The 24,918-nt window shown below is 45.9% G+C and overlaps 2 protein-coding genes across 4 annotated transcripts in view; one reads left to right on the top strand and one right to left on the bottom strand.

Annotated features, from left to right (window-relative positions):
* Positions 1–1,419: 1,419 nt before the first annotated feature.
* Positions 1,420–1,860, bottom strand: LOC120387545 (ribonuclease pancreatic-like). Its single transcript, XM_039508460.1, has one exon. It carries the CDS (start codon positions 1,858–1,860, stop codon positions 1,420–1,422), a length of 441 nt encoding a protein of 146 aa, XP_039364394.1.
* Positions 1,861–9,186: 7,326 nt separating this feature from the next.
* The window catches only part of TAF15 (TATA-box binding protein associated factor 15), a 30,349-nt gene continuing 14,617 nt past the window's right edge, over positions 9,187–24,918 (top strand). Inside the window, exons 1-7 of one of the 3 annotated variants that reach the window (XM_039507999.1) lie at positions 9,187–9,340; positions 15,020–15,059; positions 17,013–17,064; positions 17,280–17,370; positions 17,451–17,571; positions 20,682–20,847; positions 22,603–22,718. In XM_039507999.1, the coding sequence (XP_039363933.1) occupies positions 9,331–9,340; positions 15,020–15,059; positions 17,013–17,064; positions 17,280–17,370; positions 17,451–17,571; positions 20,682–20,847; positions 22,603–22,718 (596 nt within the window). In that variant the 5' untranslated portion in view covers positions 9,187–9,330. Of the gene's footprint in view, positions 9,341–15,019; positions 15,060–17,012; positions 17,065–17,279; positions 17,371–17,450; positions 17,572–20,681; positions 20,879–22,602; positions 22,719–24,918 lie in introns of all 3 variants that reach the window. The other 2 variants (XM_039507997.1, XM_039507998.1) reach the window with 2 other exon arrangements.

Below are 24,918 nucleotides of genomic sequence, written 5' to 3'. Positions count from 1 at the left end.
ACTGTCTGACCCCGCATCCCGGTGCCATGCACCCACCCACTGCGGCTCAGAGCCAGGAGCCAGGCCCCAGGGGTCGGGGTCTGGTCCCTGTCGCCTCTCTGAGCCGGCGGGAGCCCTGCTGCCCAGCGTGGCCCCACAGCCGCCCCGCCCACAGCGGAGCCTCCCCCGCGACTTTGCCCCGAACACACGGCACGAGGCAGGGAGTCAGTGCGGAGAGGAGCCTGCACGTTGCTTTTATTTGACAAGAGCAAAAGCGCATTTCCAGGTCTTAACCAACCAAAGAGTTTACGTCAACAACAGAATGTGTCGCAGGAGCACGTCCCTCCCTCACCAGCTTCCCCTTCGAATCTGTCTTCCTCCTCACCAACCCCCCCGCCCTTGCGTCTGTTCCCCCTCGTGTCTCACCTCTTCCTCACCAGTCCTCCACCCCATAATCTATACTCTCCTCTCTACCTTATGTGCCCCCCCCATAACTGTACAATCTGAACACCACACAATCTTTCAGATACTCATCCTCTCCGCACCCCTGTGAGACAGGCTGGTGCTATGATCCCTTTGGTACAGACGGGGAACGGGGACACAAAGAGACTAAGGGCTAGAATTGTAAAGGTCTTTAGCTACCTACAGAAATAAAAAGGAGTGGCTAAGAGAGGGAAGTGGGGGAGGAGGGTGTTGAGGATGGGAAATGAGAAGGTTATAGGGTCTGATCCCAAACCCAGCAAAGTCGATGGCTTTTTCACAGGGAAGTGAAGGGATCTTGAAAATCATCACTCCCGTCGAGCCTTATGGGACTAGACTCTTTTGAGAATCGCACCAGGGGCCTCTCTGCATCTGTAGGGACCGACGTACCTTTACAAATCTGGCCCTAAAAGACTTGCCCAGGGTCACACAGGAAGTCTGTGGCAGAACGGGAATTGTCACCAGGTCTCCCAGGCTAACATGCTAACCACTGGACCATCCTCCATGCCTTCCTTACTAATTCCCATTCCAGATCCCCCTGCTTCCCTCTCTCACTATGGGGCTGATCTAAAGTCCATTGACTTCACTGAGTTTGGGATCAGACCCTATAACCATCTTGCTTCTCATTCTCAACAGTCCTCTTCCCCCACCCTAATCCCCCCACTCCCCTCTTTCAGCCACTCCCCCTCATTTCCATAATGTTGGTGCAATGCTTTGGAAATGTAAAGGGCTATAAAACTGCTAAGCATCATTATTATTCCTTCCTCCATCTCTCTGCTGCTCTCCCACCGCTAAACCCATCAGAGAGCAGTGTCCCCTTGTTGCTGAGGCCTCCAGCATTTCAAATCACTCTCAAAATAGTATGTTTAGGCAACAGGTTAAATGGTGTGATTTGCAGCAGAAGAGGCAGCAGCACCCCTGAAGCATTAGGAATAAAGCCCTTCCCCCACTTCCTGACTCCTACCAGTTCAGCGTCCCTGCAAAATGCACAGGGCGATCGTTCTGGTCACAAGAGATGACTATATATTTCCAGGCGCTCTTTTCTGCCAGGTACTCGCAGTCATTAGGGTATTCCCCAGAGAGCCTGCAATTAGTGACCCTGAATTTACTGATACTCTTTTTATACTCTTGGCCCTTTATGACATGCACTCTCCCCCTGGTGCATGTGGCATCGACAACCTCCTCGGGAGCATGAATGAAGGTGTTGAGTTTTTTACAGCCATCTCTAGTCATCGCGATCCGTTTGTTTCTCATTTCACTAGTACATCTGTTGTGGTCTATGGTGTCCAGCAGGGTCAGATGTTTCCGTCTGAAGGCCATGGGGTTCTGAGCACGAGAGATGCTGATGACAGACGTAGCAATGAATAATAGACATATCAGAGACATTCCCTTCAGAGCCATGTTGCTTAGATGGACCTACATTAAAAACAAAGACACCAACGGATGGAGACCCAAGGAAGGACTTCATGGATTTACAGATTTTAAGGCCAGATGAGGCTATCTGTCATCTAGTCTGACTTCCTGCATTGCAGAGGCCATAAAATTTCACCCAGTGGATTTTTGCATCAAGCATTTAACTTCCGGTCAAACTAAGAGCTTATCTTTTGGAGATCCGATCTTCATGTAAAGATCTTAAGTGATACAGAATCTACCACATCCTTTGATAACTTGTCCCAAAGGTTAATTACTCTCCATTAAACATGTCCACCTTTGACTTCCCACTCGCCTTAAAATGTCTCGCTGCTGCTACACCAGTGCGGCTTCACTGGCAACAGCAAGGGCAGCAGACAAGGCCTTGGCAGCCACAGGCAGTTTTACCATGATGTTATCTAGTATTGCTGTCAGCAAAGTTAGATGATAGCGTGGCAATTTAGCGTGGCAAAATTGCCAGCACCTTGTTCACACTCAGGCTCCCATCCATCATTGCTACCACTGCTACCTGAAATAGTCGGAAATTCTATGGCTAAAAAGCCAAGTGTTGAGATAGCTGCAGAATCTTATTTGCAGAGCACCTGTGCTTGGTGCTGTACAAACACAGGAGACAGTCCGTGCTCCAAGCTGCTTACAGTCTAAGACTGATGTTGCTAATACAGTATTGCTGGCCATGTCAGTGTCTAAATAGACAGACATAATACAGAGCAAAAACAGCGATGGAGGCTGGGGATTCCTAACTGTTAGCTCAGCGGTGGGCAAATCTTTTGGCCCCAGGGCCACATTGGGGTTGCAAAACTGTATGGAGGGCTGGGTAGGGAAGGCTTGCCTCCCCAAACAGTCTGGCCCCTGCCCTCTATCTGCCCCCTCCCACTTCCTGCCCCCTGACTGGCCCCCTCAGAACTCCTGACCCATCCAACTCCCCCCTACTCCTTGTCCCCTAACTGCCCCCCCAGGATCCCATCCCCTATCCAACCCCCTCCCCGCTCCCTGTCCCCTGACTGCCCCAACCCCTATCCACACCCCCATTCCCTGTCAGGCCCCCCGGGACTCCCACACTTATCCAAACCCCCGCCCCCGGTCACCCTACCCAGCCGGAGCTAGACACGCTCATATCCAGGAGCTCTGTGTTGTATGAAAGTTAAAAGGATAATTGCTCTCATATTTAAATGGGATTTAGCTGAAATAAATACAGTATATAACTTCCCAGGATGCAATGTTTAGCAGGAAAAGGTAGAAATAGTTTGAACTATTTTAGACTTTTAGAGCGTGGCAGGAGATGAGGGGAGCACGGGGAACAGATTTTCAGAAGTTTTGAATTCTTCTTCTTCTTCAAAATTAGCTTTAAAAAAAAAGCAATTTTAGCTTTGGCACCCAGGGGCCAAAAAGCATGAATGAATCAGGCCTCCTGAGTCCGTTCTATTGGCTAGAAGCACCTGGGGGTTGTTTAAAGGGCAAAGACATGTATCTGATTGTGCGCCTGTATCCGAATTAGAACTCTTTTGCCCGGGTAAGAGTGCAAGATTCTCTGACGGGTGCAGGGATTCTGAGTGGTGCTGGAGTCAGGGAGCTATCTGAGAACTCCATAAACTGCTGATTTTGATCTCTGTCACCCAGCTGCTGAGTGCTGTTTAAAATCTGGTCCTTACTTAAGTGCCTAAATGGGAGTTGAGCGGTTTGAAAAATCTGTCCCAATCCCAAAAGCATGTCACATGGAGAACTCCCAACGGACATGGCCAATTCTTTGTGCAGAGTGCTTAGGTCCCAGGTTTACATAGTAGGGCTGGGAGCACAGAAGAAAATACAGTTCGGGAGGCGGCGGGAGAGGAAGTTGTCCAGACAGAGAGACAACACAAACCTCACTTTAATTAAATATTCTAGTCCCTGCTTGTTCTGCAGAAATGCTTTCACTCTCTTCTTATGGGCTGCGGCCATAGGATCTGCCTCCTGTTATTATGCCTCAAGGAAAGAAACAACCCAACTTGTTTACCAGTCTCCTCAATCAGATCTGCTCAGTCAGAAAACTCTCCTCTTTCACCATTTAAAGAACAGACAGAAATTCCAGTTACTTACAAGGTATGTTGTTCTTCTCCAGCTGATCTGAAATAACAAACACCTTAGGGTTTAAAAGAAAATTGTACAAATGGCTTATGTTTCCTCCAACTCATTAGTTTTGAACTTGCTTTGATTTTGCTCTGGTCTTACATAGTCTTAAACTTAATTTTTGAAATATTTTGAAGAGATCTAACCCTTAGGTTAATATATTCATAGTGATTTAAAAGAAAATCAGAAACCCTTATTCCCAGTGGAGTGGGGTTTGCACTCTGAATCAATATTGTCCTAACCTTTAATTTATTAAAACACCTTGGGTACAGATTAAACTTCTCTGCTCAGTTTTTCTTTTCAGGTTCACTTACCAGCTTTGAAATGGGACTTGAAATGGATTGACAGGCTTTTGTCTGTAGCGTCACTCAAGCTTCTGCATCCTCTGCTGAAATGCTGTTTTGTAACTTCTGTGAGCGAAGTGAGTCAGTTAATTGGCACAGATATTCCTGCGCCCTCCGCTACAGAAGTATACTTAAAGGACTATATTTTCTCTTTCTCCAGCAGTGGAAGAACGCTACTGTTCCAAAGCTTTCCTGAATCAGATCCTTGGTCTTTTTTATAGTTCACTCACAATCAACAGGGTCTGAATTTAAAGTGCAGACTTTGGGAGGGAGGGAGAGGGAATATAAAGTTAAATCTACTGTTCCTCAACCCTCCCACTTCCCTGGGTCTTGTCACGCAGACAACAAGCAGCAAAAGACTAGAAGTCCAAAGTGCAGACAATACGATGTTTATTGGGGTTAGTTTGCAAGCAACCATATTCCGAAGCCCTTCACACCAGTCGGGCTTATCTCTATACGCCCAGAGTCTGTTCCCTAGTGTCCCCCTTCCCAGCTTAATGCCACAGAACGTTTACCCCGTGTCCCTCTTCCCAGCTCTGACACCGCAGAGTGTTTACCCTGTGTCCCTGTTCCCCATTCCCCTCCCTTAGCAAACATCATTCCAATTTTCCTTCCCTCCCACTTCCTGCTTGACCTCAGTTTACATAGTAATATTCTCAGCTATCCCTTAACCAATCATTTTACTGAAATCTATCTAACCAGTCCTAACATATTGTAACATAACTCTCTAACCAGTTATATCCCACTACCTTAATTAACTTACACCCAGCAAAATTAATTATATAGCCGACAGAAACAATTAGAGAACCAGACAGATTGAGTAGAAAAGTGGGGGCCATAAAGCTAAAACAATACAGAAATGAGGGTTTCACAACCACAGCCATTGAGAAGTGATTTCTTGCCAGACAGGATGCTGGTAAACTAAGTTTTCTTTAACCATCTTTATCTGGTGGTGAGGGGCACTATCAGGACAGGATCCTTTTCCTAACAGCCCAATAGCACCTTATTTCAATGTGACTGGTTTGGGAGGTGAGGATGTGACCTACGCTTCCCAGCTTATGGCTGCCCCTATTGCTTAGCCAAAGGTAGGGTGATCAGATAGCAAGTGTGAAAAATCGGGACATGGGGTGGGGGGTAACAGAAGCCCATATAAAGAAAACCCAAATATCGGGACTGTCCTTATAAAATCGGGACATTTGGTCACCCTAGCCAAAGGCCTTAACCTAAGAACAAGGCCTCAGACTACCCTAGTGAGAGACGGCCCAGACACAGGCAGACTTGTGATTTTGATTCTTTGTTTTATACCCCTGGTAGCTAGCTAGGTGATAAAAATACACCGAAGTTCTTAAAGTCTAGGCCTGTACAGGCAGGCCTGAATATCTCTATTCTAAAATCTACAAAGATCAATCTAGGATCAAGAATCCAGATCCAATTGATAATATACAAATAAAGCAATGGCCACATTTTTGACCCAGCCTTAATTGGGCTTTCATTTCTTTGCCCACAAGTTTACAAGTGCAAACTACTCAAAGAGATGTTATCAATGGTTTGCTGTCAAACTGGGGGGATGTACCTAATGGGGTCATGCAGGGATCTGTCCTGGAGCCGGTACTATTCCATATTTTCATGAATGACTTGGATAATGGAGTGGAGGGTATGCTTATAAAATTTGCAGGTGACACCAAGCTGAGAGGGGTTGCAAGCACTTTGGAGGACGGTATTAGAATTCAAACCAATCTTGACAAATTGGAGAATTGGTCTAAAATAAAGAAGATGAAATTCAATAAAGACAAGTACAAAATACTACACACTGGGGAAACAAAGCAAATGCACAACTACAAAATGGGGACTAACTGGCTAGATGTGGTAGTGCTGAAAAGGACCTGGGGGTGATAATGGATCACAAATTGAACTGGAGTCAACAGTGTGATGCAGTTATGAAAAAGGCAACTATCATTCCAGGGTGTATTAACAGGAGTGTCATTTAAGACATGGGAAGTGACTGTCCAGCTCCACTCAACACTGATGTGGCCTCAGCTGTTTGTCTCCCTTCAACCCCAGCCCGGTGCTGCTTTTGTAACAATCAAACTATTTGCGGGGCTTTGCCTGTCCTCAAGCACCATCCCGGTTGCTATGGGAACGAGGGCTGTGCTGAGGTTGGAACCACTGATCCCAAGGGTGTCTGAATAAAAGCAGCAGCACCAGCTCTCCTGCCCCTGGCTCGTGGCCTCACTCACCATGGCTGCAGCAGCAAATCGACTCTTGCAGTAGCCAGGGGTTCTGCTTACGTTGTGGCTTGCAGGGAAGTGCATTGAGCATGGGCAGTGGGTATAGGCGAGGGGACAGCCTACCGCGGCCCCTCCCCCAGGCCAGCATGCCTCCTGCAGGGACTCAGGGCCGCCGGGACGGCCGGTGCTGGGTCGTGCTGCCTGCACAGCACTCCGGGGCGGCCACCCAAGCGCCAGGACTGGGGGCCACCCGGAGTCCTGGGGCTGGGGGTGCGGTGACCGTGCTGATCGGCCACCTGACCACTGGGGTGGGGGGGGTGCGACGACTGTGCCACCCAGCTGCCCGAGCACCAGGACTGGGTGCCGCCCGGGGCAGGGGCGCAGCGACCGCGCTGCCCAGATACCTGGAGCCCTAGGGCTGGGGGTGCGGTGGCCGCGCTGCCCAGACACCTGGAGCCCTGGAACTGGGGGTGCTGTCGCTGCGCTGCCCAGGGTCTCTGGGCGCTGAGGCTGTGGTGGACCAGGGCTGGGGCCTTGCCCCTCTGCCCCCGGTCATCCAGCGCTGGGGCCGGGGATCTGCGGTGGGGATGCTTTGGGCTCCTGAGGGGGAAGACCAGAAGGTGCCCATTCCCACATCTTTGATTGCTATTGCAGGGTAATTGTAAGCAAGCTGCCCTTGTCTCTCTCTCCCCTTCCCAGTGTTATCAGTCCCTTAGCCCCAGGTTATCTTACTTTTCTTTGCTGTCTCTCAGTGTTCGTGAGTATAATAAAAATTAATAGATTGAGGAGAAAAGGCTCTTTATTCATTCAGCACACTGGGGTTAGCGGGGGTGTAGTTTACAGGGGATTACATGAGAGACAGCTTGGTAAGGAACAACACACATAAGTGTCACGTCACTGTGGGACATTGATAAAACTAGTTTTCAAAGCTTCACGGAGACGCAATGTGCCTCGATGTGCTCTTCTTATTGCCCTGGTGTTTGGCTGCTCCGTGCTGGCTGCCAGGCTATCTTCCTCAATACCCCCACCCTGCCAGAAACTTTTCTCCGTTTGTTTCACAGATATTAATGGAGCACACAGCCTGCAGCAACAACAATGGGGATATTGCTCTCGCTAGGTCTAACCTAGTTAGCAAACTACTCCAGCGGGCTTTTAAATGTCCAAAGGCACATTCCACTTGCTCAGTCTATGGCTGAACCGCTCCTCACTGATGTCCAGGCTGTCTGTGTATGGCTTCATGAGCCGTGGGAGGAAGGGGTAGGCTGGGTCTCCCAGCATCACTACCGGCATTTCAACATCACCATCGGTTATTTTGGAGTCTGGAAAGGCAGTCCCTGCTTGCAGCTTTCTGAATAGACCTGTGTTCCTAAAGATGCACCTTTCCTGACCATTCCCTGTGATCCACCAGTGCTTGCAACACCATTGAGAAGTACCCCTTTTGCTTTATGTACTCTTTGGCAAGGTGGTTTGGTGCCAAGATAGGGATATGCGTTCCGCCTATTGCTCCACCGCAGTTAGGGAACCACATCACGGCAAAACCATCCACTATGTCCTACACGTTGCCCAGGGTTACTACCCTTCTTAGCAGAAGTCTATTTATTGCCCTGGCAACTTCGGTTCAGAGCAGGCCCCACGGTAGATTTACCCACTCCAAATTGATTCCCCCCTGACCGGTAGCAATCTGGCGTTGCAAGCTTCTACAGAGCTATCGCCACTCGCTTCTCCACTGTCAGAGCAAGCTCTTATTTTAGTAATTCTGTGCTTCAGGGCTGGGGAAAGCTCTTTGCACTGTTCTATGAAAGTGGCCTCACACTGCTTGCGTGGCATCACATTGTTCTGTGCAGCGGCTCCTGCTTCGGCTGAGCAAATAAGGCAGGATAAGGCACAAGGTAGTTGTAATGCTCACAACAGTGTACAGCAGAGCAGCGTCCATGCTTGCTAGGCTATGGCGTCTGCGTGGGTAAGCCAGGCTTAGGTAGGGTTGCCAACTTTCTACTCGCACAAAACCGAACACCCTTGCCCCACCCTCCTCTGAGGCCCCCCTCCGCTCACTCCATTCCCCCCTCCCTCTGTCTCTTGCTCTCATCACACTCACTCACTCGCTCATTTTCACCAGGCTGACTCAGAGGATTGGGGTGCAGGAGGGGATGAGGGCTCCAGAGTGGGGCCAGAAATGAGTTCAGGGTGCAGGAGTGGGCTCTGGGCTGAGGTAATGGGTTGGGAGCAGGAGAACCGACGCTTGGGTGGGGGGGCACTGTGAGGAGCCCCCTGGCGGCCCCTATGCCTAGGAGCCGGAGAAACATGCTGCTGCTTCCCGGAGCCATGTGGAGCCAGGGCAGGCAGGGAGCCACCCTGCAGCGCTCTGGGAGTGGATGCAAGCCCTGCTAGTGGGGATGCACGCCGCCACGCACGTAGTGGGGACATGCCAAATGGACTTGCTTCAATCGGAGGCTCAGTGTCGCCTTAAATAAAATCAACCTAATTTTGTAGTGTAGATATGGTAGACTCCGCGTCCCCCTTTGCACATTGGTACAGCTCCACCCCCCCTCTGAATGGCAACTAATTGGTACGCTCCACCCCACCCCTCTGAATGGCAACTAATTGGTACGCTCCACCCCCTTCCTCCCCTTTGCAGCCGGGTGGTAGGCGCCGCGCTCGCGGATTGGCGGCGCGGGCCCGCAGTCGGCGCGAGCGCTGTTCGGGGCGCGTGGGGCCGGCGCGGCGCTCGGGCCTCGGCCTTGTTCCCTCTCGCGCCAGCGGCCAGGATGGCTTCCGGTAAGTGCCTCGCTCCGCGTGGGGGGGGCGTGTGACGCAGCCAGGTGGAAACGGGCCTGGCCGCCGCCATGTTGGACCCTCTATTTCTCCCCCTTCCCCCCTAGGCCGCATCTTCCCCTCGGGGGGGGAGCGTTGGGGCAGCCCCGCCCCCCGTGTCGGGGGGGGTCTCTCCCCGGGGGGGGCGCGTTGAGGCAGCCCCGCCCCCCGTGTCGGGGGGGGGTCTCTCCCCTGGGGGGGCGCGTTGGGGCAGCCCCGCCCCCCCGTGTCGGGGGGGCCTCTCCCCTGGGGGGGCGCGTTGGGGCAGCCCCGCCCCCCGTGTCGGGGGGGTGCCTCTCTTCCCTCTGGGGAGCATGGACATGGGGCGGCTCCCTGATCTCATGGGGGGGCCTGTCTCCCATTCAGGGGGTGGGGGCCCCTGTGGGGGTGAGCAGGGGCCCCTTATGTGTCCTCGTTGGGCTAGGCCCTGGGTGCTCTTTGGGGAGTGACAATGCAGCGCTTGAAGGTGTATGTCCCCTGTCAGTGGCCGTGAGGGTGACCCTGGGGGTTGTGTGGTTCCTGGCACCCACCGGATCAGGGTGGAAACTGCTCCCGCTTCTAGCTCTGATTGCGCCGGGTGACCCTGGCATCTCGCTTTCCATGGGCCTGCCAGCACATCCCCATAGCCCAAGGGGCTGTCGCCTTTTCCTCACCCCCAGCAGAAAGCTGAGATAGGGGCCTTTACATCCTCTACCCCCGATTTAAAAAGAGCACCTGCCTCAATGGATTGAGGCTCTTCATAGATGGGGTGGGGAGTAGAGGCTGCGCTGTCACAGCGTTAACTGGTCCATAATCTCCATGGGGCTTCCTTGAGAACGCACCAGTCCCTTTGCATCCGTCAACATGCAAAAATGTGTCTGATTTCTGGTACTGATACCTTGGGAAGTGTCCTGTATTCACAGGATCCATGGTACCTAGAATGGATTGTAGATGGAGGGCTGTGGGGGTGGGGAGACAATATGAAAATAAAACATTGCTGCTTCTGCTTGATTATAAAAACAAAATCTATTTTAAGCTCTGCAGCAATGGCAGTTGAGGGAGAAGATAGAAGTCCTGTGGTTGCAGGTGCTTCCGAGGGTCAGGGTTGGGTTGTTACAGTGCTGTCTCAGGCTGATTTGGATGATAGAGAATGGATAAGAAAGGCATGAGATGTTAAGTATCTTGTGGAAATGCACAGAGGACAGTCTTTCACCATAAAGAAAATATTTCAAAAGTGGCCTAAAAACTAATAGAGAATGAGATTGGTCTCCTTCCCACTGAGTGAGACTTGGCAGCAAAATTGTAGACGTTTTCTCCCCACGCCCCAAAGTGTTTAATGGTTTGGAATTTGAGAATAGGTTTTTCCATTTTTTCCTCACTGTGTTGCTCAAATTCACAATTCTCCTTATAAAAGATAAAATTTAGAGGCAGAGCTGTCTCAGATGCTAATAAATCAAGGAACTTGAATTCAAGAAAAACTGCCGAGGAGGCTGATTTACTGATAGGCACTGTCCCAAGCAAGGCCCCTGGGGACTTCTTACAGGTTTTTAAAAAATAGCATATACAATAACTCCCAAAATAACCATCTAAACTCTTTGTTTCAATTTAAGAGCCTGTAAAAATCTCTCTGTTGATCTCAGGTTTTAGTAAATTATTGTTTTTACAAAGCCTGAAATGTGATACTACCATCTAAAAATAGTTATTGCCTTTGTGTGGCGCTTTTTAGAAGTTCCTGCCCTGAGTAGCTTACAGGGTAAGGCCCTGATCTTGCCAAGACTTACATGTGGCCTTACATTTAAGCACTTATGTAAATGTTGGCAGGACTGGGTCGTTAATTAGACAAGGTGAAGGGAGGGGCTAGGTTTATAACAAATGTAGATATATTTTTCATGGAAAACTTAATAATTTAAGTGCTAATGTTTAACTTTTTTGAAATTGAGAATAAGGGAGGGCAAAAGAGAAGGAATAGACATCACTGAGAGGTCAGCAGTGAAGAGCTAGTAAAAAAAATGGATTTGGAAAAATAGTGTAGGCAGCAGTATGAACAATGACATGACAGGAAAGTGGGAGTGAAGTAGAGAAAGAGTGACAAAAGTGAAGAGAGTATGCATGGTGTGTGTCACAGGAGAGCAGGGAGAAGTGAGCTGAGATGTAGGCTGCTGGGAGGGATTGTGTTGCATCTTGAAAGTGAGGACAGTGGAACCTGCCGGGAAGGCTTTTGTTGGATGGAAGGGGGAGACGTGGTTAGAGCAGCAGGAGTGGATATAATTTTATCTCCAATGTGTTGGTGAGATTGAAGTGGTGAGAGAGAGGGAGGCTGGAAAAGAGGAGGCCACAGTACTCCAGGTGAAAGAATCATAGAATGAACCACAGTTTCACTAATGGTGACAGAGATAAGAGACAGATTTTAGCAACTTTTTAGAGTGAAAAACAACAGTATTTGTCAAGATCCGATGCGAGTCAAGGAAAACAAAGTAAAAGATTAAAAACAAGCTTGTGATCTTGAGTGTCAAGGATAGTTGAGATGGTTAGAGTGGTCAGATGAGTTCAGTTTTTGACATACTAAGTTTGCGGAGACAGGCCATCCAAGAGAAGAGAGAGAGGTGTGAGCCTGGATAGATGAAGGAGAGAGGTGGAGTGAGATCACCAAAAGTTAATAGTGGACTGTGAAAGTAGGCTTGGCTGTGTTGGGTGATATAAATAGACTTTTTTTATATATACACAGAAACCATAGTTATGTTCAAATTTTTCATCTCTGGAGATTTAAATTTGGATTGGATTGCAGGTGAATTGAGGAAGTACTTTAAAAAAGTAATTACACAAATTGTTAGAATTTTGGTTGTGACTGATAGTGTAGGTTCTAAAGGGACCAAAGTTGGAATGGGTAAGTGACATATGTAGACGACTTGTAAAGTTCAGTTTCTAACACAGTGGTGGGCAGCCCACGGGCCGCATGTGGCCCATCAGGGTAATCTGATTGCGGGCCGTGAGATATTTTGCTGACATTGACCATGCACAGGCACAGCCCCCCACAGCTCCCAATGGCTGCGGTTTGCTGTTCCCGGCCAAAGGGACCTGCGGGAAGTGGCGGCCATCATGTCCCTGCTGCCCGCTGCTTCCGGCAGCTCCTATTGGCCAGGAACGATGAACCGTGGCCACTGGGAGCTGCGGGGGACCATGCCTGCGCACGGTCAACGTTGGCAAAATGTCTCACAGCTCACCATCAGATTACCGTGGTGGGCTGCAGGCTGCCCACCACTGCTCTAACCGATACCATTTCACCAGCTCTATCAAGAGTTTTTGACATTACCCATTGTAAATGGTATCAGCCATTAAAACATAAAAAGCCAAGGAAATCTGCCTTTATCCATAACTGTTGCAGAGGGAGGAATATGGTAGGCCTTATCTATAAGGGAAAGGCAATTCACACTTCAAAATATTAAATCCCTGATACCAGGCAATGGGCATGCTCACCCTAATGTTGCTCTGATAGCTTTTAAAGTCTCGATTCGCAGACCTGATGTGGTAATAGTATATTCACGGGGAGCTTCAGGTGCAGAGTTTGCTGCTCAGGGCTCTTATTAGGTTGTTTTACAAAGTACAGATTTAACTTGAGCTTAATTACTGTGGTTCTGAGATTTGTCTCTCAAAATCCATATTCTTTTAATGTACTCTTAACTGATGATGGTATTGCATTCTCTAGCCATCAGAGGGTGCCCATTCATCAGTCATGCAATTCTTGAGACTTAAAGTGGTGTCATCAAGGTAAAATCTGTATTTCAAAAAGCAAGGTGAAAGTAGTTACAAGCAGTGGTGAGCTGCAGCCGGTTCCCTTTTAGAACCGGTTGTCCCACGTGGGACAACTGGTTCTAAAAGGGCTTCTAAATTTAACAAGCGCTCCCTGCTGCGGCCCCAGCTCACCTCAGCTCTGCCTCCACCTACTCCCATGAATGCTCCACCGTGCTTCTCCTCCCCCCCTGCTTCCCGCGAATCAGCTGTTCGCGCGGGAAGCCTGGGAGGGCTGAGAAGCAAGCAGGCTTCCCGCTCAGGCCCAGGAAGACGACGCTGAGGTAAGGGTAGAGGGAACGAGAAGGGCCATGTGCCCCGGCCGGTCTCCAGCCACGGCCCTGCCCAGCCCCGGCTGCCCAGCTCTGGCCGTGGCCCTGCCCAGCCCCGTGGCCCCGACCGCCCGGCTCTTGCTGTGGTGCTACGTGGCCCAGCTCTGGTAGGGCAGGTCCGGGCACGGCGGCGGCCGCAACCCCACCTACCCGGATGCCCGGCTCCGCACACAGCCCCCCGGCTCTGGCCCGGCCTGGCCCCGTGGCTCCAGCCACCTGGCTCCTGCTGTGCTGCCACACACCCGGGCTCTGGCAGCGCAGGTCCGGGCCCGGCTCCGGCCGCGGCCCTCCCCGGCTGCGGCGCCGCCCAGCTCCCGCCACATCCTCCTGCCCTGCATCTCCGGGCTCCAGCCGTGCAACTCCTGCCCCAGCCCTGGGCTCCCGGCTCCGGCCGTGGCCCTCCGGCTCTGTCCCCGCGTCCCTGGGCTCCAGCCGCGCGACTCCTGGGCCGGCCTCATGTCCCCAGGCTCCCGGCTCCGGCCACGGCCGGACTGTAGCACCGCCAGCCACGTCCAGGCAGCGTGGTAAGGGGGCAGGGAGGGGGTGTTGGAGAGAGGGCAGGGGAGTTCAGGGGTGAGGGGGGTGGATCGGGGCTGGGGGTCAGAGGGCAGGGGGAACAGGGGCTTTGAATCGGGGCAAGGGTCCTGGTGGGGCAGTCAGAAAGGATCAGGGGTTGAATGGGGCGGTGGGAGGCAGTCAGGGGCAAGGGTTCCAGGGGCAGTCAGGGGACAGAGAGAAGGGGTGGTTGGATGGGGCAGGGGGCCATCAGGAATGAGAGGAGGGGTTGGATGAGGCGGCGGGGGGCAGTCAGGGTACAGGGAAGGGGGGGGTTGATGGGGCAGGTGTCCCGGGGTGGGGGGGGGGCATCAAGGAACGCGGGGGATTGGATGGGGCAGGAGTCCTGGGGGGTGGGCCATGACCCCTCTTGGGGTGAGGAGGGAACCAGTTGTAACCAGTGATGAGCTGCCAAAATCGTAACAAGTACTGCACTTGCCTGAGTTCCACTATTAGTTTTGTTGTTTTATAAACAGATTTTAAAAAATGATTCTCTCTTGCAGACAAAAGGGGAAACTGTCTGACTATACAAGGAAAATAGCTAAACTGATAAATGCTGTCAAATGTACAAAGTAACCTGAGAAAAATTTTTTTTTCTCTGTTTCATTTACAATAATTTTAGGAGCTACTTCTGAAAGTAATAGATAAAAGATTTTTTTTAAAGTTGATGTCCTTTAATGACTTTTTGACACAGTGATGTTTTGGTGACTACTCTAAAAACTGTGTAATAAACATATAATGCATGCATGCATAGGTTGACTTTTTTTTTATGCAGAACTCATTTCTTTGAATTCATTGAAAATCTATAAATGACAGAAGAAATTCTGGATTAACCGTTAACTTCTGCCTTTGGTTCTTACCATCTTCACTCTATTTATGAGACTTTTTCTTGTCAGTCCTTACCTAGGTGCTGTAGAGTTGAGGTCTCATTTGGGTGAATTGGAAGTGCTCAGTGCTGCTTACTAAAATATATATATATATATTTTAATAGATTCTGGAAGTTACAGTCAATCTGGGGGCCAGCAGCAGAGGTATGTGTGCCTTTTTTTAATGCTGTCAGTTGTTGTGTGGGTCTGAAAAAAATAGTGGGTGAATTCAGGATTCACCTCATGAGATTTGATACCTTGTACCACCACATTCTCAGGGAGTTTTAGGCACAGAGTTCGTCCGGCAAGCTCCCTTATTAAGATATCCTAAAAGAATTTACATTCAGTTACAAATATTCATGAGGGAAAGAAAGTAAATAGGTTTAGGTCAAAGTGACAGTGGCTAACATATGAAGTACTTTTGAATGTGTGTGTGGATGATTCCATAAATATACACAAGTATTTTTTTTTTGTTACTTTCTTAAGGTGTAGTCAGAGAGATGGTAAGTAGTAAGACGTTGGGCAAAATAGGTAGTGAGAAGTGTCAAGTAAGGTAAATTTTCTTCCCAAAATTAGTTGAAAGAACTTAAAACCTACCTTTGTGCTCCCTGAAATTAATAAATTCATAGCTAAGAAATTTAAAAACTGATTCATAAAATAGCCACAGGTGTTTTCCATGTAACAATCTTTCCCATGCATTTTAAAATTACAGGGCTGCTTCACAATCACTTGTATGTGTTTGTTATTGGACAAGTGACTCTCTTAAGCTCTTTCATTCCCAGAATGCCTCTTCTAACCAATTGTAGGGATTTGGCTCTCAGCTGCACATAGAATGTAAATACAATAGCTGGCTTGTGTTATAACACTAAAACCTCAGTTTTACAATTGGATCTCCACAGACAGACCTTTATGCCCATACACAGTTTCAGTGAATTTGCTGGGGCTCTCCCCAGGTAGATCCAATAGCAGGATATCGGCCTAAATCTGGTTTTCACCATGTGAAGTTGATATTTAAGTGTTGTATTGAAATTGGAAAAATGGACTACAACTAAGTTTGTGCACATTTGCAGAAATTAACTTGATTCTGAAATTTGTGCAGTATTATAATAATCTGAATTGTGAAAAAGATATTCTAGCTAATAGTATCTCTTTACAAAAGTATTAAAATCATGGATACACCTGAGTGTTTTAGTGAAAGTGTCTACAATAGGTCTGTGTACGTTAACATATGGTTAAATAGGTCATAGCAATGCATGTTTTACACAAGCTGAACATACCTTATTTTAGTTCATAACTTTTCTGTGACGTTCATGATGGATTCAGGAAAATGGGACAATATCACGTAACTGTAGTCTGAAGCTAGTGCAGTTTTTCATGAGGATGAGCTACAATATTGTTAGACTCCTCAGCAGATTATCATAGGAACTTGAGTAAAAGCAGGGCCGGCTCCAGGCACCAGCAAAGGAAGCAGGTGCTTGGGGCGGCCAATGGAAAGGGGCAGCACATCCGGGTCTTTGGGGCAGGTCCCTCAGTCCCTCTCAGAGCGAAGGACTCGCCACTAAATTACCGCCAAAGAATGAAGAAGCACAGTAGAGCTGCTGCCGAAGTGCCTTTCTCGCTTCGCCGCTTGGGGCGGCACAAAAGCTGGAACTGGCCCTGATTAAAAGGCAACTGACTTAATCTGTTAGTGTGCTTTGTGTGTTTTGGTATTTGACCTTTTTAAGTGTTCTTTAATTTTGAATAATTTGAATTCATATAAGATTCATTTTCATTATAGGGGGGTATTCTGGAAAATTATAACAAAGCTCAGCGCCTATACCCTAAAATTTATACTTGAAACAGAATCTGAGTTTAAATTCTCCAGCTTTTGTCTACCAAATCTTTCATCTTATTCAACTATTATTTTATCTCTGCATTTCTAATCTGCTTATCACTGTAGGCGCATAGGTTAAATACATAAATGACAAAACTTAAATTAGAAATAGTCCCAAATCACAGTAAGTACAAGAAACTTGCAGTTTACATAGCATATTTTACTATATACTTTTTCTTATACTGTGTGTTTTTTTAAATCTAATACTTGATCCAAGTTTATTTGACAGCGTCTGTATTTTACAGCTATTCATCATATGGCAGTCAAGGCAATCAAAATTATGGACAAGCACCACAGGTAGGTTGAAATACAATTTGTGCTTCTCAAATATTTTTTTTTTCTGAGTAAGAGATGATGATTGTTGGGTTGACTTGTCTGCATTAAGATATAGCCCAATATTGGTCATCAGTGGAATAAAGCTGCACTGATGCAAACCCCTAGTCTAGACAAGGAAAGACATTGTTTCCTTTAGTGGATCTTACCTCTGCTTGAAATCTTTCTCTAAATTACAGGGTTATTCTGGCTATGGGCAGGGTGGAGAGAGTTCCTCTTATGGACAGAACTATGGAAGTTATCAAGAAAACTATGGACAAAGTCAAACAGGTTGGCTAGCTTGCTAAATTTACTGTTCAGTAAATATTCATGGTTTGATTACATAAAAAATTCCCCTGTTCAATTTTCAGGTTATGGACAAACTTCACAACAAGGATATAGTGGAGGATCTGGTTATGAAAATAAGAATCAGAGCTCATATGGCCAACCGTCTTACGGCAATCAGGAACAACAAAAAGAATCATCTGGAGGGTAAGGAAAGAAAGTTAACCATGTACATTTCAAGCATTGTCTGCCAGAGACACCTTGTTAGGTAGCTATATTAGGAAACTTATTAGAGCAGCCCTTAAGAACATCATCCAGTTCTGGAAACTTTAAATGGAAATGTAATTTTCTGATAATTTTCTAACAATTCTTAGTCCTGATTTCTGTGGCTTCCTTATTGCTTATATTGTTGCCACCATGGATAGTGTTTAATTTAAAAGTTATTTACTAATACAATATGATATAAATAGAACATCAATAGATATTTGAGGTATTTGACTTTCTTAAAGGCCACCTACTTTCACTGTAAGATACTTTGCATGACTCCTCTAGAAGTGGAAGGAGTCACTATTCTTATAGTCACAGATACAAATGCTTGACTACAGAATTGTATGTAAACCAGTTTGGTGCCAGGACACCGTAGGACAATCTAGATATTTGACAACTAAAGACTTTAAATGCCAATTGCCTGCTGTTTTTTCCTGTTCAGCCAGTCTTGATTTAGGAATGAGATGGGGAAAGCAAACTACAGTAGGGGTCTGTTTGTCTCAACAGCAGGAAGCTTTAGCAATCATGGATAAAGAGGTCTTTTTGTTGTTTAACTACTGTTTGTTTATTTAGGAAGTTTTAACAGGTTTACAAATCTTTCATATGTAAATATCAGAAACAAAACAATTAAAGCTGACCTTTTGTTTAAGGAGGCACTATACAAATAATATACTCAGAGCTCTCTGATTACCAGGATGTTCCCATATTAGTGAGCATCATAACACCACCATTCAAGCCTGCTTGAACATGTTGTTTCTAGTGATTTTTTTTTTAATTAAAGCGATTGAAATCTTTGATTACACATAGTTAAAAGACTAGATATGTCTGTCAAATATTTAATTTTCCCCCCAAAATTGGACAAGTGTGCTGTTTTCTGTATTGAATAGCTGGTCAACTGTACGTATTTCAATGGCTCTCCCAGTCTTTAACATTCTCTGGTTCATAATATGGGTTAAGAGCTGGATTATTTGTAATGGGTGTAGTTGGCAAGGGAAAAGAACTTCTCTCTAGTTCTATTTCAAACTCATAGAGTAGCCTTTGCTAAGGGATGTGTGAACATTTCTGGAGGGTGTGAATTTTTTTGTTAATCCATGGTAGCCTAGCAGTATTTATACTGCCACAATTTTCTTCTTCAGTAAAGACCTGTTGCTGTCTGGGTTAGGTCACCTCTAATCTGCTACTGCTTTGAGTTGGCTGCTTAATGGATCTGTACACAGTATCAGCACTCACTCTTGGTCTTTTCTTATTCTGTATAAATTTCTATCATCATCCATGGGATTTCTGCTACAGTTTTATCTGGCATGACTACAAGAAGATTTTGAAAGAAGAAAGATATCCTTTGCAAAATACTCATTTGACTGTGGCTCTTCTTCCCAACTAAGAAATTGCCAGATCTTCTTTAATTTGCTGAAATAGTGGTTTGACATATAAATATAGAGTTCTTCTAGGGTGTTTTAGATTTGAATCCCCAGGTATCATATACAATTGCCCATTTGTACCCAGATGTTTTCTGGAAGAATGGTTTTTCAGAGTTTGGGAAATTTGTAGCTAGAACTTCATATTTGATATAATTTACTTTGAATCCAGATGCTTTCCCAAAGAGAGACTATTTTCTTATCCTGAAGAGCATGAAGGACCAAATTCATCCTTGATGTAACTCTTAGAATCATAGAATATCAGGGTTGGAAGGGACCTCAGGAGATCTAGTCCAGCCCCCTGCTCAGAGCAGGACTAGTCTCCAACTAAATCATCCCAGCCAGGGCTTTGTCAAGCCGGACCTTAAAAACCTCTAAGGAAGGAGATTTCACCACCTCCCTAGGTAACCCATTCCAGTGCTTCACCACCCTCCTAGTGAAAAAGTTTTTCCTAATATCCAACCTAAACCTCTCCCACTGCAACTTGAGACCATTGCTCCTTGTTCTGTCATCTGCCACCACTGAGAACAGTCTAGATCCATCCTCTTTGGAACCCCCTTTCAAGTAGTTGAAAATAGCTATCAAATCCCCCCTCATTCTTCTCTTCTGCAGACTAAATAATCCCAGTTCCTTCAGCCTCTCCTCATAAGTCATGGGCTCCAGCCCCCTAATCATTTTTGTTGCACTCCACTGAACTCTTCCCAATTTTTCCACATCCTTCTTGTAGTGTGGGGCCCAAAACTGGACACAGTACTCCAGATGAGGCCTCACTAATGCCAAATAGAGGGGAATGATCACGTCCCTTGATCTGCTGGCAATGCTCCTACTTGTACAGCCCAAAATGCTGTTTGCCTTCTTGGCAACAAGGGCACACTGTTGACTCAGTTACTCTATGGCTGAATTTGGTCTAGGATCTTTGTGCAAGTAGGTATAAACCAGGAGGAACAATCCTTGCACTAGCTGTCTGGATTTTCACTATGGGTAGGTCTACACGGGTCGATGCGGTGAGTTTGACTTCTCGGCGTTCGAACTATCGCGTCTAATCTAGATGCGATAGTTCGAACTCCCCGCGCACTCCAGTCGACTCCGGAACTCCTCCACTGCAAACGGCGGTGGCGGAGTCGACCTTGGAGCCGCGGACTTCGATCCCGCGGCGTCTGGACGGGTAAGTAGTTCGAACTAGAGTACTTCGAGTTCAGCTACGCTATTCACGTAGCTGAACTTGCGTACCCTAGTTCGACCCCCCCCCCCCGCCCTTAGTGTAGACCAGGCCTAAGATTGCTAAAGCTATCAATAGAAAACAATAAAATAAAACCCATGTTTCCTATCGTGTTAGCACTTTCTGTTGGTTTGTTTCTGCTGTTAAACAGATGATGGCGCTGATAGTGATGGTAATACACATGTTTCTGCTCCCCTGTATTTGAAGCCACACCTAGCCCGGTCAAACAGTGTAGTATTTCTGTATAAATAAAGGTGGTGATTTTTTTCTTTTGTTTTGTTTTTTTGAGTCCTGAAGGAAATCAAGACTAGGAAGTCTGACCAGAATCATTGCATTTGTAGCCATTATTCTGCTCTCTCTATACTGGGAATATAAACTCTCTTTACTGTCTAATAATTATTCCTCTTTATTTTCAGTGGAAGAGCATCTTCATATGAACCCAAGTCAAGCTATGGTCAGCAGCAAGGATCATATGACCAACAGTCAGACTACGGCCAGCAGCAGGGCTCATATGACCAGCAGTCAAGCTATGACCAACAACAAGGTTCATATGGTCAGCATCAGAAATCCTATCAATCACAGCAAAAGGAAAGCTTCAGTCACAACACACAAGGTAAAGCATGCAGAATGAGTATAGCAATCTTTAGCCAAGTTAAATTGAAGAACTTCGTTCTGTTTTGTGATATGAAACATTCTGGGTTGCTGCATACAGATTATTATTTGAGTGGAGGTGGAAAGCAGTGAAAGCCTTTTTCTCCAAAGTGGTGAGTGTTTCTTGTAGCACGACGGAGAACTCTTACTAACTACACATGACTTGGTGGGGTCAAAAATTGTGTCCACAAGTATGTGTGATTTTTCTGCACCTTTTGACGATTATTTTCTGATTCCTGAAACTTTTTTTTCACCTTTTTCTTCCTTATGTGGGGGAAGAAAGGTTTTCACTTTGGGTTTGAGGGTGGATGCCCTGATCAACACTAATGTTATAAGAATCTTCATCCCAAGCCGGCAGCTGCCTTTGTTAGTTACATTAAACAATAACAGGTGATTGGCATGCCCTTTTTCAGCCCCCCTGTTGTTTCTTTCACTGGGAGTGTTTATATTTTTAAGAGGAGGGAGGGAAGTGAATGTCGATAAGGATGAGGCCCACCAGAAAGGCTTTCCATCCTTTCCAGTGTCTAGGAGCACAGTCACCTTTTGAGGAAAAAAATGAAGATATTTAAAGAGATTATAAATTTGCTGCCCGTGTCACTTCCTTGTTAAGACTGGCTGGATGTGGAGGTCTGGCTGTGTGCATAGGAGATCAAAGCTCTGTACAGGGAGTTGACAGGCAGATGAAATGACTTTCCCTGCATGTAAGGAATCTTTCTTGTCCCTCCCTTCCTGAAAGTGTGTTTGAAAAGAAGAGAGGGGCTCTGAAAGGGAGCTGAGACCTATGGGCAGAATCCATGAGAAGGAAGCTGCGCCTGTTCAAGTTCTGCCACTTTGTCAAAGCTGCTAAGGACAAGGAGCCTGTAACTTCTTGAGATTTTTGCTCCCTCTGTTTATGCTCTCCCATCAGCCTGCAGCAGTTTAGTTACATCCTTCTGCCCTGGTGGCTGTCACAGCAGGTTCTCTTCTTTATTCCACTCTTTTCCAGACTAGACACAAGTGGGGAGTGAAGCAAGATGGGGAGTCTGAAGCAGCATGGGGGGAAGAGGAGAATAAGAGACTTTGCAGGTGGAGTAAAGGCAGAAAGAGTGTGAGACTTGAGGGGGGAAAAGGCTTTCTCGTTCGTTCACTGGTATCGTGAAAGCTGCAGGGCCAGAGCTGACTATCACTGGTTCCATATTCCAGGGCTTTGTGCTCTGCCTGTATTGGAGGGTTACTGGGAAGTGGAGGGTAGAAATATCTCCTTATGCACAGGTGCTAGGCACCTTGGAGTCTGTCTTTACCTCCCTGGACAGTGGTAAATCTGCTTTACTTATCACAGCACCATTGTCTCGGCTTCTGTCTTGACAAACAAGTGATGTGAAGATTAAAACATAGCCTTTAACCAAACTACATGTCTGTCTTTTTCAGGGTAGGAGAAACTCAGCTGGGATTGTAGGCACTATGGATTTATTTTTTGCAAAATGTGATGTACCAGAATATGGTGGTATCCACATTCTAAGGAATATCACGTCCCATAGTAATCTAGGGAGATAAATCAGAACTTGGTTTAAGCCTTGTGATTGTGTGGAACAGATGCAAGAAAAGAGTTTTAAACATGGAAGTCTTATTTATTTTTAACTAGCAAATTTAAGCAATGGGTTTAGTATAATCTTGCAGTGCAATTTACACATACTTTGTGTTTCTCTAGATGGTCGACGTGAAAAGAGTAGGTATGGAGAAGATAATAGATCATACGGCGGTTCACAGGGAGGAGGTAGAGGGGGATATGAAATGGATGGAAGAGGTCATATGTCTGGATTAACGTAAGTGATTTAATCCCAATACCTGCAAATGTATTTGTAATATCTTGCTATTTAGCTGCTTTGGTTTCCGTGTTTAAGCTAACACAATTCAGATCTTTGAGCACAGAAAACTGAAGGTAGTTGCTTTCTAAAATTACACTGATCAGCCTGCACTGAAATACCAAAGATTTAGCCCAGGGAACATTACTTATATTGGAATAGGACAAGACTTAGAGTGATGATCATAAAGACACTTTATATCTAATGGATGTGATACAAGGCTTCTCAAAGAGACCACTCTTTGAAGTCAAGTATTTTACATGCTATAAACCAAAATTCTTTCTAGATGCCTTTTTAAAAAAAAAAAAAAAAAAAGAGAGAGAGGCTCAGAAATAGAATTTAGAGCCAAGGTTCTGTAGCCTAATGGCCGATAACCCTCGGCAGGAAAGTGTGTTCCGTATATGGTGACTTATTATAGTAATATCACCTAGGTCTTGTATAGTGCTTTATATCAATAGATTTCAGTGTGCTTTACAAAGAAGGCCAGTATTATAGATGATATGCAAGGTTTGGCTAATAGACAAGATTACTTGATCTTGACTACTTTTCCCCACCCCCAATATTTCCTTTTGAAGTAGTGACTGAATAAACAAACATGAACCCGATGGAATTCAACAGTTTAGCTACATTTTTTTATGACTGTTCTAGCTATAAAACTAAAACAATGATGGCCTCCTGATTCAGTTTATTTGCCTTTACTAGATGTCAGGTTTTTATACTTAGGCCCTGCTCCTACAAAGACAGACTTATGAACATGCATAACTATATATATATGTATAGCGTTCATGCTTGTGCATAAATTTGCAGGATTGGGGGTCTTTGTTTTAAAATTCATTTAAACTGCCCAGATTACATATAAAGTTAGCAAAGGTACAAAGAAACTGTTAATTTATACCTGCTATCTACAGTTCTGGGTTGCAATTCTGTGGCTGTAGGGCAAGACAGTGTCAACTAGAAATTAAAGCTACCAGTAACCTATGAACTGGTCCTTATTAACACCATCATTCCACTGCCCCATTGGGCTGCTTTGGGTTAGTGCTAGATCCGCTGAGGTGTAATGAGAAGTAGATATCATATTGTTTGGGGGGAGCAGTCGAGGTTTAAGTAAAATAACCATGTCTCATAATGTTGTAGGACTGCCTTTCACATGTAAATATGGTATTTCTCTGAATGGACATTTTGTTGAATGCTTTCCATAGATTATCTTGTAATATTAGACTGTTAGGGCTCACTTATACTATGAAAATAATTGTCAGTGTTTCTCATAGTTGAAATAAAAGTGAGATCATGTCATTTAACCTGGTTATAACATGGCTTACTCTGATCCCATCCATATAGGAATGTCCAAATCATGTTGTAACTAGGTTGGTCCTACATTATTCTTCATTGTAACCAATTTGATAGTGTATATGGATCCTGAATATTTTGACTTGGAATATGGTATCAAAGTTACTAGAGGCTCATTTTAGATGGATCTTAGAAGTGAGCTAACTCTGCTCCTTTATAATTGGCAGCTTTTGTACAGTGTAAGCTTCACAGGCAGCAAAACCTCTTCAGATGTTCAATTTCAGTTAGAATTGAGGTTTTAAAGACTATTGCAGCTGCTTCGTTGCGGGTAAGGGTTTCTTAAAATTCCCATGATAAAAATAGATTATTTTTTTTTGGCTTTGTAGTTGAGCCTCTCTTAATGAAGAAATTTTAAAGTAAGCTTCAAAACAAACTTGTGTTTTGCAAGGTGGTGGAAGAGAAGCTAGGAAAATAAATAACTACTCCCCCATTACACTTGTTTCAACAGATGTGTAAATAATCATGTTGGCGTGGAAATGTAGTTGATCCCATTGCTTGACATGCACTTTCAGGAAAGGAAAAGTGTGGATGGGGGTTGAAAAACATGAAGGAATGTAATAGTGGGAGGGGAATGGAGCCATTTTTAATGACTGTCTTCCTCTGTTCAGCACAGCACACTGATGGTGTTTAAACTTAATAACTCAAACTAAAATTTGTCCTAGAATTTTTCAGCCTAGATGCAGTTGTCTTCTATTTTGATTAAGGTTTCTACTCCTAAAAAGTCAATTTTTACTCCACATTCAAACACTTCTTGACCAAGTTCTAGCAAAAGCTTGAGTTGTTTGCAATCATAAAATGTGGTGGAAGAACAACT

Source organism: Mauremys reevesii, linkage group 20, assembly GCF_016161935.1.
Source record: "Mauremys reevesii isolate NIE-2019 linkage group 20, ASM1616193v1, whole genome shotgun sequence".
NCBI classification, from domain to species: Eukaryota; Metazoa; Chordata; order Testudines; family Geoemydidae; genus Mauremys; species Mauremys reevesii.
Note: the sequence above shows the minus strand (reverse complement) of the source record. Positions and strands in the feature narration are given on the sequence as shown.